The 20,431-nt window shown below is 37.0% G+C and overlaps 1 protein-coding gene across 2 annotated transcripts in view; it reads right to left on the bottom strand.

The window, feature by feature from the left end:
* The window catches only part of COMMD10 (COMM domain containing 10), a 214,711-nt gene that overhangs the window by 69,075 nt on the left and 125,205 nt on the right, over positions 1-20,431 (bottom strand). Inside the window, exon 6 of one of the 2 annotated variants that reach the window (XM_049649065.1) lies at positions 16,135-16,345. The exons of the other annotated variant lie outside the window; for it this stretch is intronic. Within the exon in view, the coding sequence (XP_049505022.1) occupies positions 16,313-16,345 (33 nt within the window). The 3' untranslated portion in view covers positions 16,135-16,312. Of the gene's footprint in view, positions 1-16,134; positions 16,346-20,431 lie in introns of those variants that run through there. 2 annotated transcript variants of the gene reach the window in all.

Here is a 20,431-nt window from a genome sequence, read left to right as displayed (position 1 = left end):
AAATGGTCATGCTATTTTATGTACAATCATTTAAAAATGATAAATCTTTAAGCAGGACATAATTTCAGTTGATAAGTAGTCTGGAACAGTGGCACTTAAATTTTTAAGACACATTTACAGTCTAATGTTACATACTGAATGCTGTATTTAACAGTCACAAAATAAATTTATGGCCACATTTAAAATGCAAGATTAGATAAAATCAATTACATTTTACAGGTTCTTTTCTTCCCCCCTACAGACATTCTAGCTTAAGCTGAGCTACTTGTCCAAAAACACTCTAACTTTCATTCAAGCAGTTGGTAAAAACTGAATGCTTACTATGGACCAGACAGTGTGTTTAGGATCTCCTACCCTCTTGAAGTTTAAATTTTAGAAAAACGAAAATACAAGGAAACAGGCAAAAAGAACTGCAAGCCATAATAACAGGTAAAAATGAAGGTAACAATGGACCAGGATGGGTATGGTGTTCATGGTACACCTTTCTAAGGACATCTATTTGAGTTAAGAAAGCAGAGGGAACGAGTTAGCTGTGTGCTAAGCTGGAAAAAGAGTTCTGGGCAGATGAAAAAGCATTGTGATTCAAGTGCAGCAGAAAAATACCAGCATGTAAGGAACTACAAGGATATCAGTATGATTGGTCAATGAACGAGATTAGGTGGGAGAGCAAGAGAGTTGGGCCCACTGGAAAAGGTATCATAAGCAAAAAAGAGTCTAGATGTTATACTAAGTACAATGGAGAGTTACTGGAAAGTGGTTTACGCAGGGAGTGAGGTTATCCAAATAACATTTTAAGAAGGTCAACTGTAAACTGTGTAACAATGGATTAGAGAGGAAAATGGGAATCTGGAAAGTCAAAGAACAATGACACTTTGGAACAGGTGGCAACAGATATATGGGAGGAAAAGTGGATTCAAGATATAATTTGAAGAGATAAGCAATATGGCTGAAACACGGATAGGGGGAACGCAAGAAAGGAATTGAGGACTGAGTCCTAAGTTTCCGCCTTGAGTAAACTTAAGGTAACAGTACACCAAACATCCAAGTCCCAGTGTACTCAAAGGGCCTTTTAAAAAAAGAGCTATGATTTAGGACAGGACTAGTTAAAGAAAGAAGGAAGGGAGGGAGGCAAGTAGGAAGGGAAAGAGAGAGAGACAGCAGGAATCTCTGCCGTTATTCGAGACATTCCAATATCCCAACCTTATGTTACAACACTAGACAGGGTATTATACAATGTGCCCAGGCTGATTCTTTTTGTTTATCTGCCCATCTCCATATCTCTTTTCCATTTAGTAGATAATGTGCATAAAACAAGCATGCTCTATAATTAAAATGAAATTAAAATTAGTTTCAGGTTGGAACAAATTTCTTCTACAGTTTTTAGAAAAAAATCACAACCACATACTTACTGATGTTTCATTCCAAGTAAATTTTTAAAATATGTATTTTGCAGCTTATGGAGACTCTGATAACTGAAGAAACAAAAGATGCTGTATGTGCTAATCAAATATAGATATAGAGAGTTCTTAAGAAAACTGTATGATTTTGAGGTGGGATGGTTTCTTGAAAGAGACATGAAAGCTTTTTTTTTTTTTTTAAGTTTATTTATTTATTTCTGAAAGAGAGACAGCATGAATGGGGGGAGGGCAAGAGAGACAGAGCGGAGGGGAGAGAGAATCCCAAGCAGACTCTGTGATGTCAGCGCAGAGCCTGACACGGAGCTTGAACTCATGCAACCATGAGATTGTGACCTGAGCCGAAAGCAAGAGTCGGACGCTTAACTGACTGAGCCACCCAGGTGCCCCAGGACATGAAAGCTTCTTGGAAGTCACACCATTCTAAGTTTTCTGAGGAGGAAGTCAACTTAGGTATACCAAACAGGTGGGGGAGCAAGGTTCAAGAGCTAGTTCTGACACTGCCCATTAGTATTAACCCACTTGAAGTATTTTAACTGGTTGCACTTGAGTTTTTTTCATCAATTAAGTAAGCAGATTGCAGTTCTAATCATTTGTTCTCTCCTTCCAGCTGTGAAACTCAGTAAGTTCATGGAACTATATCAAAATAACTAATAATAGAGGTAATATGTTGGAAAAGCTGGAGAAACAAAAGTCTGACTCTTCTTAGAGAAAACACTCCCACATCAAAGGACAATAACATAACATTACTGTTTACTGATTTAACCTGGGAACAGTCAATAAATTCTGGCCATGTAAATTCATGGTTACAATGCTAGTCATCGCAGAAAACCTAAAAATGGGTTAGTTCACAAGAGAACAAAGTGTTCAACAACACAGCAGGACCGAAAATTTTCCTTTGAGAATAAAAATATTTGCCTTGCCTTTTAATTCTCAGTTCTCCAATAACCACCACGACCAATGCCAAACTATTTTCCACCCAAATGCCTAGAAATCTGACAGTGGTGAGGAGTCAATAGTGGCTTTAGCTGTACTATTAAATGCACAAACACACAAACTGATAGAAGCTGCGGAGAGCCCATCAGCTAAAATAGAAATATGCTAGCCCTTAAAAAAAAAAAGGTATTAACTATCAACATGGAAATGGAAGAGTTGAGGTATAAGTTAATATCGAAAAACTTCACTTGAATTTGACTGAACATTTAGAGGTTTCTTTCTTTCTTTTCTTTTCTTTTTCTAATATGCACTATTAAAATCAACTGAGTTCACGTTCTGGTCATGACTGAAGTGGTCACACAAAATGCCAGAGACAGCAGTGATAAAACACTAGATTAAAATGCAAACAAACTACATAAAGATGCTGCCATCACTTTTACTCAACAATGTACAGGTAGTTTTGGAATGTGAAATACCGTAAGAGAGAAAAATGGAAAGCAAACACATTTGAAAACAAGTAAAGTGTTTGTATTCTCAGATAACATGACCCTTGTATGTAGAAAAACCTGAGAGATTCGCCCTCTCCAAAAACTACTCGAACTGAGAAACCATTGAGGAAAGTCATGGGTTACAAGGCCCGTGTAAATTGTATCTCTGTGTACCAGCAACAATTCAAAAGTGAAATTGAGAAAATAATTCAACTCATAAGAGCTTCTAAGAAAATAAAATCCTTCGCAATAAATTTAGCAACAAAAGCATAACATCTATTCACTGAAAGCTACCAAACTGATCTTAATATACATATGGAAATGCAAAGAATGTAAAGTAGGCAAAATAATTTTGAGAAAGGAAGGAATTATTTAATGCAATTTCAAAAACCTGCTATAAAGCTACAGCAATCAAGATGATGTGGTATTGGTCTAAAGATGGACATTTAAATCAATGCAGCATAACAGAGAGTCCAGAAATAAACCCTTCCATTTATGATGAACTGATTTTAGACAAAGGTACCACCAGGGAATTATATGAAATAAAGAATAGACCATACAGCTATCTAATTGTCCCAACACCCCTTGTTGAAAGACTATCCTTTCCTCTATAAAACTATAAAATTTCAGGAAGAAAATATAGAAAAAAAACTTTAAGTTTTTTTTATTTTGAGAGAGAGAGTACAAACAGGGAAGGGTCAGAGAGAAGGAGAGAGAGAATCCCAAGCAGGTTCCATGCTGTCAGCACAGAACCTGATTGTAGGGCTTGATCTCATGAACCATCAGATCATGACCTGAGATGAAATCAAGAGCCTGGGTGGCTCAGTCGGTTAAGACTGACTCTTGATTACGGCTCAGGTCATGATCCCAGGGTCATGGGATCGAGTCCCGAGTTGGGCTCGGGGCTGGGCATGGAGCCTGCTTAGGATTCTTACTCTTTCTCCCTCTGCCCCAGTCCCCCTTCCCCTGCTCACGCACTATCTCTCTAAAATATAAATAAATAAATAAATAAATAAATAAATAAATGGCATTCAGACAAAATATGAATAACCATATTCATCATTTCTCACTTCACATATTATCTTGTAGTGAAAACCTTTTCCCCTGGTATATAAATTTAACTTATTTTACATTCGCCATTAGTGAATAAGTAGAAATACAGTGACATTTCCAAAGTAGCTCCTAGATTTCACTTCTTCACCCTTTCTCTTGTTTTTTTTTAATAAAGAAAAAAATCATTTAATATAGAATATATCTGACTCCTGTAAAGACGTTCAGTATATAATTTACAGGTGGACAGCAAAAATACAGTGAAAGACATCAACTTGGAAGAAATAACAAGCACGGACAAAGAAAACTAAAATAACACAAAATACTACTAAATATTTTATATAGTCTACTTAATAGCAGTCTGCAAACACCAATCAATTAAAATAACCATAACATTAAAAGAAAGTCTAAATGTTGTTTTCTTTTGAATTCTAGTTTCTTTTGTGAAAAAAAGGCCAAATGAATAACAGGTAATTTCTTGTAAGGTTATCTTTCTGTCCAACCTCATGTTTCTGAAAAGAATGTTAAATCTGCTCATAAAACACTGTGTCAATTTACGATTACAAGGAGATTCTGTTCTACTTTTAAAACCACGTTCCCATTTAACTAGATGAGTCAATGAGTCAATGTAAAACCCTTTGGAATATAAGAGTTTGATAGTCTAATAGGTACAGAAACCATAATTGTTAACCATATTACAAGTTTCCATGTTTTCTAATAATTCTAATCCAAAGTACAAGTTTCCATGTTTTCACCAAGAGAGATTTCAGGATAAGTGGATTTCCAAATTAAACTTTAATTAAAATTTAATTCCAACAGTCAAAACCTACTTTTCTTAAGATCCACGTAAACTGCCTTACTATTTATTCTTTTCAACTTGGGGAACATTTTCATGAAAACACAGTAGCAGGCTTAAATGGAGCTCAATTATCCCTAGACAGTAAGACATCACAATTTCTTCTTGATTGTATTCTGTGTCCTCCCCAACTCCTTAACACCCCAGGGAGCATTCATAAGTTTTCCACCCTTGATCCCATGTCTAGTTGCGATATATTCACATACTTAGCAATGCTGGCTGGTGTACTAGGCATCCCTACACCCGTGCGCTCACCGAAGGACATACGCGTATGAAGGGACTCGGTACATCTTCTCACAAACCTGCTGTGCAGGTTTATTTGTTTTTGTTTCCTGGTTGAACTGTCTGTTCTCCCATCTATCTATTTATCTATCTAGTTATTCTTCCTCTGGGAAGAAAAAAAATCTCAGAAGATAAAGGACTCCAAAAATCAACCTCTACTTCCTTCTTGACATACAACCCATTTAAACAAAGAACAGTGGCTGAAACTGAAACCTAACGTCCAAAACAACCGGGAGAGCCACCTCGCACATAGCTCACTAAATTGAAAGTACAAAAAAAAAAAAGTTTTTATTTAAGAACGATTTTATAAAAATAGAAGCTATCCTGTAACTTTCAAAAAGTGACAGTATACATTTCGATCTATACGTAGCCTGTGCTGCGTATACGTATCTCTATGTCTAGAGATGCAGGTATCTATACTTTTTCAAAGTTAAACATCAGTAATTAGTACTGTAAATCTCAGAAGTCTTTTTCATACCTTTCTAAGGGATCTGGAGAACACAGGCTCCTACCAGGAGTCTGTGACTGACTGGGAGTGTGAACACGAGGGACTGTATCACCATGAATATCCTCAGCAGTAAGATGAAGGGACTGGTGTTTATTTAGAAGACGGTCGCTTTAAAAACACAAAAACAAGACACTTGACATATTCCCATGGGACAAGAAGTATAAGCTCTTATTACTTGTTGCTTAAAAACATGAACGACTAGATGTTCCACAAATTGAAAAACCTAATTGTTCATTTGGTGATTGAGACGGGTTATGAAATAAATGAGTATACGTGAAAATCTGAAGTAACAAATGTGTGCCGTTTTCTTTTTCAGTGCTCAGATACTGCTTGGGTTACATATATGTCAGTGGATCCTTAGCAATAACCCTCTTCTTCCTTCTCTCAACAGAGTCTAGGGCCATCAGCTGAGAAACTGTGATCTATACCAATCCTTCCTTATCATCCCCCAACTTTCCCAAAGTTTATGATTCTATGATGCCTACCACATCCAGGCAAGAACAGAATGGAATGAAAGGATCACGAGGCAAAGATAAGTATGGTCAACTCTTCATCACCCACTAGGACATTTTCCAGTGCCTTAGAGTTTGCTTTCTGACTGAATGCCCCATAATGCACGTAAGTCTTCGCTCCTCAAGAACATGGATGGAGTGCAGTATGTCTGAGAAATTCAATACCTGGTCTTGTTACCTGATAGTATAATACCTGATAATGCTCTATAGGTAATTATAGATGACGCTGGATGCACTCTTATGGCTTAGTATCTAACTCTTGCCCTTTTTATGAGGTCTCTCTACTGCTTAAGAAACAACAAGGGGTGCTGGGTGGCTTGGTCGGTTATGTATTTGACTCTTAATTTCAGATCAGGTCATGATCTCATGGTTCATGAGATTGAGCCCCACATTGCACTGTGCGCTGATAGCCCACAGCCTATTTGGGATTTTGTCTCTCTCTCTCTCTCTCTCTCTCTCTCTCTCTCTCCCCCTTCTGCGCTCATTCTCTCTCTCTCTCTCTCTCTCTCTCTCTCAAAATAAATAAACTATATACATATAAAAGAATAACCAACAACAGCTCCCAAATGTCTATCATAGGAAGGTTCAGCTTTGATGACCGGTTTTCAAAGTTGGCGTAATCTGGGCTCCGGCTACATAGGTAAACAAATCTGACATAACCTTATGACCAAACCCTGACAAAGACAGTATAAATAAGGAAAACTAGAGACCAATTTCATTCCTTCATACGGTAAGAAAAAAAAAATGCGAAACCATCATCAAATTATTATCAAATCCACTGGGGTATTAAAAACAAATTAAAATACCAAAATTAAGCAGAGCTTTTACAAGAATAACATGATGGTTCAATGATAGAAAAATCATCAATATAATTCATCATTTCATAAAACAAAAGCCAACAGCGTAGGATACAAAACCCTAAGACAGCATGGATAGATGCCCAACAGGACTTGGTAGATTTAGTCGGTAGATTGTGTTTAGTGTGCTACAGCTGTGGTAGCAAACGACCACAAACTTGATGGCTGAAACAACACAAATTGTATTCACTCACAAAGTCTGCAAACAGATGCACTGGGCCAAACCCTTAGCTGTCACAGGACTGTACCCTCTGGGAATCTCCTTCGGCATTTCTTGACTTGAGGCCATGTCACTCCAGTCTCTACCCTATGGATCCCATCAACTTCTCCTATGTACGTCTGTCAAATCTCCCTCTGCCTCTCAAAAGGAATCTGTGATTACGTTTAGAGCCTACCCAGATACTCCAGAATAATCTCTCCATCTCAAGATCCTTAACTTCATCAAATCTGCAGAGATGCTTTTCCTTATTAGATAATATGCACAAGGTCCAGGGATTAATACCTGATATTTTGGGGGAGCCATTATTCTACCTACTACACTTTTCCTTTAAAAAAACAAACAAACACAAAACGTTTTTCTCAAATATTAGTTTGCTAGAGCTGCCATACCAAATACCACAGACTGGGTGGCTTAAACAACAGAAATTTACTTTCACAGTTCTGGAAGAAATTGAAGATCAGATACCAGCAGGGTGGGTTTCTCCTGAGGCCTCTTTCCTTGGCTTGCAGGTCGCCGCCTTCTTGCTTTGTCTTCACAAGGCCTCTTCTGTGCACATGTATCCCTGATCTCTCTTCCTCTTCTTAAAAGGACACTAGTCATACTGGATCAGGAACCCACGCTTATGACCTCAATTAACCTTAATTACCTCTTTAAAGGACCTATCTCCAAATACAATTGCATTAGGGGCTATGGCTTCAACATATGAATTTTGGGGAAATAACGGGAGTCCATAACACTCTCTAAAGAAGGTTCATGTGGGGGAGGAGTCAAAGCCCCAGTCAAGGCTAGTTAAAATGTTCTAATGATAGGGGCACCTGGGTGACTCAGCCACTTAAGCGTCCGACTTCGGCTCAGGTCATGATCTCATGGATCATGAGACTGAGGCCCACGTCGGGCTCTGTGCTGACAGCTCAGAGCCTGGAGCCTGCTTCAGATTCTGTGTCTCCCTCTCTCTCTGCCCCTCCCCTGCTTGTGCTCGGTCTCTTTTTCTCTCTCAAAAATAAATAAACATTAAAAAAAAACATTCCAATGATAAAAAACTAAGTGCAAGGTTTTTTTGAGCTCTTTATTACTCTACCACCCACGACGGGCCCTAAAGGGTTCTCCCTTTTTTTTCTACCCTGTCTTATAAGAGACTGCTTCCTAGGTATTTGGCTCCACTTTTCCTGCTTCCCCCAAATTTATGCCAGACCTGGATCAGGGAAACTCCTACAGCCAGCCCATGTACTGTTCCTAAAGGTCCAAATAAAGACCTGTTAATTATGTTTACTAAGTTGGGTCAGCTTATTTAGAAAATTGTGTTCTGTTTTCATTAGTATGTATCCTCAGAAACTATGCAAGGCAAACCTGTTTCTATTGTGTAAACTTATAAACAACCCCAATCTACACAGTAGGGAATATTTGTAAGAAATTTACCGTTAAGAGTGGTTGATTAGGGGTGGTGGAACTGGGGGGAATTTTTTTCCTTCTTTATACTCTCTGTATTTTCTAAATCTTCTATAATGGTCATCTATTATTTTCAGAATTAATAAAAAACGTCTTTTGTAAAAATATATGTCATTGTTTCTTAATGGCTATTTAATCAATGTGTTTACTCAAAAGTATCTTTAAAACACTCTATTAAAACCTCTTCCTCCCTAAATCTTTGTGAATCCTACAATCCTAATTTAAAAGTTTTCACCTTTCTGTTGGTAGTGCAGGAATTAAAAAAGATAATAGAAACTTGAACAAAATTATAATTCCATGCTGGTATGTTTAATTTATACCCAGTTTTGAAAGTTCCGTGCTAAACGTGATAAAATTTACTGCTGATTAACTGTGTTGCTTATAGTAATTGTGGTGAAAATATGGGTCTTCTTCAAAAATATAACTGAATGCTCTAAAAACTGTTTCTATGAGAATATCAGATTTGTCTTATGTTTCCACTAAAAGCACAAAAAAACCTTTCTGGTTCATGTAAAGGTTGTACACATATACACACTGTACATAATCTGGGTGATCAGCTTTAATCTCATCTTTGTAATGCAGATAATTGAGCAGTGAGTAAAATAATCTGAATTAACAGAAACACAATAGGAAATATTACAAATAAAACCTCTGGAGAAATTCAAATTTTCTCCCGAATGTGAAATCTTCCGATCAGTTTGCTACCTAGTCTTTTTCCAATAACAAAAACTGTAGGTCATGGTTAAAAATACATATCAAAGGAAAAAAGATTTCCTTAACGTTAAAGTGCTTCTTTTGTCTGCAAAAACACCGAATCCAAAAATATTGGACAATGTGTTCTTTTAGGATTAAACTTCTAATCTAACTGGAGAAAAGAAGTATCAGTGCTGTAATGGTCTGGGATGTCTTACTTCAGAACAACTGTCCCTTGATATTAAATTCTGTAAATGATAAGGTTTTTTTCCTTTCCCACAGGACAGCAACCTCAACAGGAGCTTTTCCATTTTAACCCTGATAGGAAGAAGTAAAAAAAAACGTTTTTCTTCACGGCACTCAGTATATCCCCTGATATTTATACCCAAATTTTCCTCACAAAGGAAATCTTCAAGGAAAAAATAAAAAGCTCTGCATTCATCTACAAATAATTAGGCAATATTAAGATATCAAAGATAAACAGATGAGAATAAGGGCAAAAGCCATTTATATTTAAACTAAATACTATATACATAAGCAAAACACTGAATAAAACCGTCACCAACATCTTTTTAATTGCCACATTTTATAAAAGTTAGATATAACAAGGCTTGGCTCAATATTATTTCTATTGTATTCCTCTCAAAGAAATGAACTTGACCATAATGCATCAATGCTAGCTAGCTATAGTGCTTAAAATATTCTGAGGTACTCTCTTTAATGTAAGTAAACTTTCTTTATATACTTACATCTTTATAAGACAATGCTGACCACACATAATAAAACTACATAAAACATCATTCACATTTTATCCATCACATTCGTTGACACTGCATTTGCATTAGATATTAATTCACATAAAAAAGAAATACCAGTAAATTATGAAAAGGCCACAAAATGTAAAATGAAAATGACACTGATAAATAAACTCACACGGTATCTTCATTTCTCCAGATGTATATGCTGCCTATCAAGGAAATGAGATGGCAAATGTTTATTCAATGTAAAAGACCTCTGAAGAGGTGAGGAACGCATCAGTCCTTACCCTTTCTGGATTTACAGACTTGATAGTCCTTGTAAATGCTACAGGCCTCTTCTCAGAAAAACAAACAAAAAAAAGGGTATAAGGGTATGCAAATAGACACAAAATGTAGCAGATAATTTTAGGAGCTTCACAGACCTTCTGAACACAGAACCCGTACCCTTACACAGACTCTTGATACTCAATGACCATTTTCATGGCAACCCAAAGGTCCAGGTCCTGCGATAATTTGTCATTTTGCTGGAGCACACATTTGAATTACACTAAAACAAAGTTCAGAGACCGATGTGAAGGAGGAAGCCCCCCAGCTAGTTGGGGGGAGGCTGGCATTCACATCTCAGTTTGATTCTGGCAGCTTTACGACTCATCATTAGTAGAATCATTATCAAGAAGTGTTTTAGTGGCAGTCATTAATATCTTCTGAAGGTCTTTGAATTTCTCATAATAAAAAGAGTACCTGTGCTTTCATATCCTAAGGCGCCTCGACAGTTACAACACAATGATTCTCTAAATGAAAGCAGGCTTATAAAAGATAACCAATAAAAATAAATAAATAAAAATATATTATCTCCATAGACAGTCATTCATTAACATATTTATTAAATCCCTATTTTGTGCAAGATCCTTCCTAGTCATTGTGCAGTTTAGAGACGTAAAAAAAAACAAAAAAACAAAAACCTACTCAATCTTCTATGAGCATTCCATATTATCCACTATGTTTATTTCTAAAAATATTGACCACAAAGAACCACATGGCTGAAGTTTTACTATGGACACCCTAAAACAAGTAGTTAGAAGTGACAGATACATTTACTATGTTCTCCAATTCCTAGAACCATTAAAGTTCTAACATGGGTTTGCGGATAATCGCCTTCAATGTCTGCACTAACTTACGTCATATGAAGACAAACCATGAGACATCCGGTTAGTTTTCTTAAAATAAACAAGGTTGGGATCATAAAATATGATGGATTCATTATCTGATTTCAATGAAATGCCAAGATAATTTCTTGAAATAGTGTATAGTTGGCATGTTTGTTTGCCTGATCAGAAGTTCTATTTCATCTATCACCCTGGCCTACACTTGACACCCTCCTTTACCCATCTCCCCAGCCAACATGCTTTCACCCCACACGTGCATGGTGTTTCAGCGTCTCTTAATGGAACCTCATTTCTTTCCTTTTTTTTTTAATGTTTTATTTATTTTTGAGAGACAGAGAGAGAGAAACAGAACGTGAGTGTGGGAGGGGCAGAGAGAGAGGGAGACACAGAATCCGAAGCAGGCTCTAGGCTCTGAGCCGTCAGCACAGAGTCTGAAGTGGGGCTCAAACTCATGAACTGTGAGATCATGACCTGCGCTGAAGTTGGACGCTCAGCCAACTGAGCCACCCGGGAGCCCCGGGAACCTCACTTCCAACCTTCAATTCCCTTCTAGTGCCCCCACAAAAAGCTCCAGCCCCAGGCAACCAAAGCCACCACCACTGGCTTAGATATGTGGATTTATTAAAAGATGTAAGGGTGCCTGTAAAGACGATTACTGCTTCTATTCCTAGAACTTTATAGGAGAGAGTGTTTCTGGTTTTTCAAATAGGAACTCTGACTGTATTTTCTCATCAAACCACTGCTACAGATGGTTGCTTCACTCTAGGTACTGTTTACATTACTCTGAGTTAAATGATGGATCAAGTCAACTTTTGAGGGCTGGGATGGAAATCCAAATGATATTTCTCAGATTGCTTTTCAGGAGAAAGAAGTTAGAATTAATATACTGATGGTTTACTAAGTATGCTAGGTATGAGGCCCTGACCTTAGCTGTTTACATAGATTCTCGTTTAATCAACACAATGAAGCAGGAGGTATCGCAATTTACCAAGGTGTGAGAAAACCAGAGGAAGTTCAGTTAACTTGACAGGGCTGGAATTCAAAGGCAGTTCTTCCTGATCCATGTCTGTTCTCTTAGCTGCTCCACATTGTTGTCTCTTATGTATATTTCAAGTTTTAAACATCACTGTATAATATAATCTTTAATATCACTGTATAATTATTTTGTGAGTTGTTGAGTGTGTGTATGGGTAAGATGTAATTTATTTATTTTTAAAGTTGATTTCACTTATTTTGAGAGAGAGTGAGAGGAAAAGCCCAGGAGGGGCAGAGAGAGAGGGAGAGAATCCTAAGCTGGCTCCACAGTGTCAGCGCGGACGTGATGTAGGGCTTGAACTTACCAACTGTGAGATCATGATCCAAGCCCAAATCAGGAGTTGGACACTTAACTGACTGAGCCACCCAGGTGCCCCCAAAATGTAGTTTAAAACAGAGATGTATTAAACTTCTTTTGATCTTCAAAATCCATGTATTTAAAATTCTGCATATATTTGAAGAAGTAATTGAAAAATAAAAAAGTCTATATATGCGATTTGGACCTTACTAGAAATTCCACAAGTCGGGACGCCTGGCTGGCTCAGCTGGTTAAGTGTCTGAGGTCAGCTCAGGTCATGATCTCTCCATCTGTGAGTTCAAGCCCTGCGTCGGGCTATGTGCAGACAGCTGGAGCCTGGAGCCTGCTTCGGCTTCTGTGTCTCCCTCTCTCTCTGCCCACTCCCTCCGCCCCTGCTCGCACTCTGTCCCTGTCTCTGTCTCTCTCAAAAATAAACATAAAAATAATTTCAACAAATTAATGTGACTTACTAATGAGTAAAGACAGCAAGCTAAATAATTACCAAATTCTTTTATTTAACATGATCTCATGGTAATATATCAGGCAACAAACTGAAATTCTGCTGACTGCAATTTCAAATAACATTAACTTATATGCTTTACTTTTCTTCCCCTAAATCTCTAGTCAAATCCTTGCAGAAGAAAGGAACCATACTATATTCTCTGTAGGGATACTATTGAGCGATGAGAGTGTTTCAAACTTGCTACTTTCACCATATTTAAAAAAGAATACTGTTGTTCTGTTTTAAAATTTGACAAAATTGCTGCCAAACCGTACACTTCATTTTGCAACTTGCTTAAAAAAAAATCAGCACTGTTTGTTGAAATTTATCTCTGAAGGTAACACAGAAGTCGAATTCTTCCACTTTGTTCTATCGCACAGTACAGAGACCTCTTTAATTATCAGCTTAGAATAGGCGTTCACATTGTTGCACTTTGTCACTATTACAGATGTAATGATCATCCTATACATGTACAATGCTTTCTGGTATTGACACACGGAGGTGTGAACTTCAGGCTGATAGGGTTTGTGCAACTCCAAAACTCCTAGGTAACTGCTTTTTAAAGTGCCTACACCAGGGTGCCTGGGTGGCTCAGTCAGTTAAGCGTCCAACTTTGGCTCACGTCACGATCTCACAGCTCATGGGTTTAAGCCCCGCATGTGGCTCTGTGCTGACAGCTTAGAGCCTGGAGCCTGCTTCGGATTCTGTGTCTCCCTCTCTCTCTGCCCCTCTCCCACTCATGCTCACTCTCACTCACTTTCTCTCTCAAAAATAAATAAACGTAAAAAAAATTAAGTGCCTACACCAATTTCCTTTGCCACCAGAAATGTATAAAGAATTCTCATTTCCCTACATAAATATCTGGCAATACCAGGCCTCCGCATTTTTGCCAATTTGATGGGTATGTCAAATGCTATCTCATCCGTGTTTGGTTTATCACTCCACTGCCTCATCGGTGAAATTCATTGCTGATATAAAATTTTATTTTTCTTAGTGCTGACAATACATTGTGATGGTGTTTACATATTTCCACAGTCATTTTGGAGTGCTGTCATTTAAAATATTTAAAAATTGAACTTTTAAGTCTGGAAATCTAATTTCTCCCTCTTATAAAATGTTCTAGTTCTGCCTTTACTTAGGCACAATATCTGTTAAAAAGTGTTTGGTGTATTCATCACAAACTTACCTGGTTTTGAGGATTCTATTAATTAAAAAGAAAAGTACTTTTAAGTTTTATACTATATAAACGTTTGGCACTTACAACAAAGGGCAATATTAAAGACATTAAAAGTCCTTATAATGTCATCTTTTTACACATACCTCAATAAAATTAATGATTCCAGCTTCTGCTTACTGAAAGCATTTTATACATCACTTATTTTACTCAGCCCAATGTTGGTTTGTTGCTCTTTCACTAAGTTAGTTCTTCTAAGGCTAGGATTGTTGTGTGGTAATGTCTTTAAATACAAAACGTATTTTTAAGGTATAAAACATTGGAGAACCCGAAAATTTCTCTTCGTGTCCCCTTCCAGTGCTATGCCTTCTAAGGTAAATACTATCCTGACATCTAACAACACAGATTTGAACTTCAAAGAAGTAAAATTATAGAATACATATTCTTTTGCCTTTGGCTTCTTTCACTCAACGTTGTAGTTGGGTGATTTACCCATGGTGTTAAATATAGCCATAGTATTTATACTGTAATTGGTGTATAGTATTTCATTGTATCACCATACCACAATCTATCCATTCTACTGTTCATGGGCATTTGGGTAGTTTCTACATTGCGGCCCTCATGAAGAGTATTGCCATGAGCAACACCGTTCATGTCTCTTGGTGATCAATTCTGTACTTCAGTTGGGATACACTTAGAAGTGGGATTTCCAGGATACATGGCATATGTATGTTCCATTTTAGATGACAATAACAAATAGTTCCCAAATAGTTCCCAAAGTGGAATACCAAAGTCTAATTTCTGCATTCATTCATTCATTCATTCATTCATTCTCTGATTTTTAAAAATGAAAATGTGTGAAGGCACTGTGCTTGATGCTGGTGAAAACGGCCAGCACCACGTTCCTGGATCTCTGCAGCAATCACTCCTTCCTATATTCACTTTCCTGAATACCTACGGTAGGCCAGGCATTGTTGTACATTTGGAGACCATCAGATTAATAACAAGGACAAATCCCTCACCCTCATGGTACCTACATTCTAATGGGAAGACCAACAATTAAACAAAGATAATATGTAAGCTAAAAAACAAAAAGAATATCAAAAAGTAGAAACGCTATGGAAAACAATTAAATAGGATAAAGAGGAAGAATGTGGAAGTGGGAAATGGGGTCTTATTTTAGATAAAATGCACAGGGAAGGTGTCTCTAAAAAGGTGAAATAAGGTTCCAAAGGAAGGAAGTAGTGATAAAGGTAGGGAGCAGTGACATTTAACATATACATATTCTGAAAGTGGAGACAACATGATTTGTGATGGACTGGATGTGGGGTGTGAATACACTGATTATGACAGACTATTCATGAATGTTTGACTGGATGAATAACAATATCTACTAACAAGTTTGTAGAATGATCTATTACCTGTCAACAGATGCACACTAATTTATTAGGCAGTCCTCAGAGTACAGAGTATGTTCTCTATAATAATACTTAGACTGTATTTCAAATCTTCCTCTGTTGTCATCCCAACAATCAGTCGATAGTTACTTTGTAAACAAAGAACTATTATTCTTCCTGGAGAAAAAGATTTATAAGTGAAACAAATAAACACACGAATATGTCTGTATATACATGTGTTTGTGTGTGTATATACATACATAATCTGATTATCGCCTTTTAGGTCACTACTACCAATTACTATTCTATTTTTAGTGTTGACTTTTTCCTTAGTGTTTTGATTTTGACTTATGGTAATTCAACAAGGAGGCAGGTAATTTGGTTTAAGTTTAGTGATACCACCACATGCGAGCCAGTACCACTAACCTAACAATATGAATAGACAAATAACAAGTCTAACTCTTCTAGCTTACTTTTGTGCTACAAGATAAGAACAGCAATACTTTCACGTTACTTCTTTAGAACTAAAAATCATACAGAGTACTCTGTAGCTTTGCTTTTATTATGCCAAGAAATACTATCTGGAAAATCCGTCTTAACTGACAGATTTGTTGCACCAAAATGGCAGCCTATGCGGTTGGTGGTCAGTTCACACAACCTTTTCTCTTGAACAACAATAAAAATTTCAAATGCCAGGTTTACAAAGCCTTGGTATGTACTTATCCAGGAAGCGTTACAGTTGATTCTTGTTTCTGTAAAGAAAGGAAGATTACAAAAGAAAAATGAAACATTCCACATAAAATTAGAAAAAGAAAGAAGAATATTTATTAATCTACTTGTATAGCTGTGAAAGGCATTAGAGCAAGACAGGAAAAAGTGAATGGCTATGGGAAAGGAATCAAATGTGTGTATAATAATAATTGTGAAAAGAGAGTAAGAATCTCGCAGAAAAATAAAAAAGCAAAACAAAAGTAAAAATTTAGAAAATTACCACTCACAATAAAACAGACACTCCCAATGTTTAATCTAACAAATGAGGTACAATGGAGAAATTGCACCTGCATCCCACAAATACAGTGAGAACTGTAAACGCTTTAAGAAGGGAAAAAAAAAAAAGGCAACTCCTTCTACAAAAGGTTCAATAGAAACAGGTATGCCTCTGAATCTAAAGCGTAAGATAATAGGACAGTTCTGACAGCCCTGTTTGTTCTTAACCACATAAACGGCCTGGTGAGAAAAAGCTTATGCTCACTTCTATTGAAAATGGAAATTGTTTTTACTTATTTCCATTATTAAATGCCTACCGTGTAGACTGCTATGGTCTCTTCCCTTCTAAGGGCTTACAATAAGAGACAAATAATACATAACTGAAAAGACACCATACAGTCTCACTCAAATAAATAAATGAATAATCCCCATTAGCAACATGTACAAGGAAGGAGTAACTGCCCATGACTACACAGTGTGTGTAACAGGGAGTCCCGGGTGTTACATGTATGGCAATGTCCAGCCAGGAGACGTTAAATAAGGAGCTTTTGAAATAAACAAGGAAAGGTGAACAGAGTATACTCCCAACATTATAGGAGAGCTGGGAAAAGGCTCCCAAAGTGAAATAAAATGATTATAAATTGAATAAGGCTGGTCGACTCACTTTTGTGGGTTAAAGATAGGAGCCCAGATGTTCCCTTTCCTAACTTCAGTGTGATCGGTGTTATCTCATTTAAGCTCTGCTTTATCTCATTTAATATAGAGTTGTGATATTCATTGTAGAAGGGAGGAACCTGACACAGATGGTTAGGTGACCCGTCCGATCACTAGTGGTGCAACCGAGAGTAAAACCAAGGTAGTGTGACTTTGGAATCTACATTCTTACATACCATATCTACTAAATCGCAACTTCATGAAGAACTATTATGGTCACTTACTGGTAGAGCTTTGAACAATGCCTGGCTCATGGTAGGGTCTAGTTAAATAACGGCCAAAAGAAAGAATGAAAAACAATACCGGAGGTGGTGAGTGTGATATTTAAAAAAAAAAAAAAAAAAAAGAGATTTTCACCCCTCTCTGATAAGGCAATGTTCTGAAATTCATTCAGAAAATCTGACGAGTGAGATAGAGCACCTGTCTTATCTTTATGCAATCTCTTGAAGGACCAACAAGAAGAATCCAGCCGTTCAAGAAATCTCTACTCCTACTACTATACTGGAGATTACTCATTTCAGTGGGCCCAGACTTGGTTATATAGATTCATCTCAACTATTAGTAAGAAAACATAATGCAATTCATATCAATTCAAAACACAGCTATTAGACATTTATAATACCTAGAAATTAAATTATTATTTCAACATTATAGGAGTAAAAGGACCAAAAGTATTCCAGATTTTAATATATAATGCAATGCACATAGTAAGGCAACAATTTTATTAACAGAGAAATCTACCCAATTCAATTCAATTCAATTCAATAAAATAAAAAGTACTTCAGATGGTCTCTTCAAGTTCACTAACCTTAATTCTTTCTTTTTAAAGCTTATTTATTTTTGAGAGAGGGGGGGAGGAAGAGAGAGGGGGACGGAACATCCAAAGCGGGCTCTATGCAGATAGCAGTGAGCCCCATGTGGGGCTCAAACTCACGAACTGTGAGATGATGACTTGAGCCAAAGTTGGACACTCAACCAACTGAGACACCCAGGGGTCCCCACTCACCTTAATTCTTAAAAAATTAAAAAGGTTCACTAAAATAGGGGAAGAAAAAAGCTATATCATAGTGTTGCAGTTATCTGAACACAACATTTCCATTCATAATATTTCGGGAGGAAGAAAGAAGGGGAGCGCTGATTGCTTCCTCGTGCCTGTCAGCCCAACATCATGGAGTGTCCCTGCTTCTCAAAGAAAGTCAGACAGAAGAAGAACCTGCCTTGGTCGGAATGTATCTAACTCAAGTATCGGCAAAAGAGGTTTGTGTCTGATAGTTTATTTCCCATAAAGTAAATATGAATTTTAATTTTTATTTCACCAATCATATTTTCAGGAAAACACCCTCAAAATGGTCTCCCTCCTTTAAATATAAGCAAGCAAACTCTTCAAACTTCTACACAGTTTCAGGGCTGGAAATCAATGATAAATGTGTGCACGGGTTCACCTACGCATAAGTGAAGTGGAAACTGCTATTTCAACTCTAAGACTACTCAGTGGAACAAATGGATTAGCAAGTTTAAAAGTTCAGCTGGCCCAAAATTCACGATCAACCTGCGGAAATCTCCTTCAGGAATAGTGCACAATACACAGGCATATACTGCGACTATCAACTAATTTTGAACCACCTAGGAGCTGATATGCTGAATGCTTGACTTGAAGACAATTCAGCAATGAGCTAATAATTTCAGGCAACCATCTTCAGAATTAAGAATGATGAGATTTTATTCAGCTTTGTTTCTGAATTTCCTTTTCACTTTCAGATTCTAGCATGTCAGTAATGCATGCAAACTAACAAAGGAGAGAAAAGAAGCAGTGGAGGTGGAATGCAAAGTGTTTCAGACAAATAAGGAACACTGCAAATAACAGGAAGCAAATATGTAACTGAGAGGATGCAGAAAGAAAAGGAAAAACCAAAATGTCTAAACCATATTAACAATCCTCAACTTTTCCTAACATCTGTGTTGTGAAGGTGCTCAAGAAACTGATGTCATGTCTTAGGTTTCTTTAAAAGAAGCCATCACAACCTTATTTTTTGGTTGTTATTTTATGTTTTACCAAGGTATACAATGCTATACTATTTAGACAGGAACACACACACACACACACACAAACACATATGCATATATATATATATATACAATACATATATATATATATATATATACAATACATATATATATATATATACAATACATATATATATATATATAATACATATATATATATATATATACACAACACGACATATATGTTGTGAACATGTCTGTATGTATGCACATGTGTATGCATGCATGTGTATATCTTTGTAATGAATCATGTACCTGAATATACACTTTTTGTTCAACAAATCATGTAATGAAAGAAAGACGAGAAAAACTACCAAATGAAACAGAATGGTGGAATCTTCCTCCAGGTAAGGAATGATTACCGTGCCGCTTCTAGATGCCGGCGAAAACTCAATAACACCAGATGCTACCATAGGTAGTATGGCTAATTAAGATTTAATGTACTTTTCTGCTCCAGCAATTAAATGGGAGGGACTGCAGGGAATTGTTTTATATCGCCAGGCAAATCATATGATGGTCAGAAAAGTAATGATAAATTTCTACCAAAAATCCTGTTTTCTTGCATTTGTTGGAAGAACGTGTACACTTAATGAGGAAGCTCCCTCCTCCCTTGCACTTGGAGTTTAAAATGGACGTCGTGGATTTTAGCACTTTCCGAGTAAGGTTTTAGACACACCATATGTATGACCATCTAGGAAATCGATGTTTAATGGAATAAAAAGAAGAGCTGCTGGAGCCTGGGAGCCATTTTATTACTGTCTGATTTAGCAGCATCTAACAGAGATGGTAAGTTTTATCATGCACCTTTAGCTACTAAATTCACAAAACAAACAGAAGGCTTACCAGGGGAGGTAGAGAGTGATCAGACTCTATCCTCTAGTTACTCTTCCAGTAAAGCAGCATGTGTTGCCTAAAATTGCTGTGGGAACCTGGGAGCTCATAAGGCAAATCAAGTTCTACTTGAATGTCTTCTTTAATATCCTATATTCCGACCTCCACAGTAAATAACAAGTTCACACGCAGATATCCGTTATAAGTAAGTTCAAATATTCATGGGAAAATGAAGTACAATG

Source organism: Panthera uncia, assembly GCF_023721935.1.
Source record: "Panthera uncia isolate 11264 chromosome A1 unlocalized genomic scaffold, Puncia_PCG_1.0 HiC_scaffold_17, whole genome shotgun sequence".
In the NCBI taxonomy this organism is placed as follows: Eukaryota; Metazoa; Chordata; class Mammalia; order Carnivora; family Felidae; genus Panthera; species Panthera uncia.
This window is presented reverse-complemented; position numbering and strand designations above follow the sequence as displayed.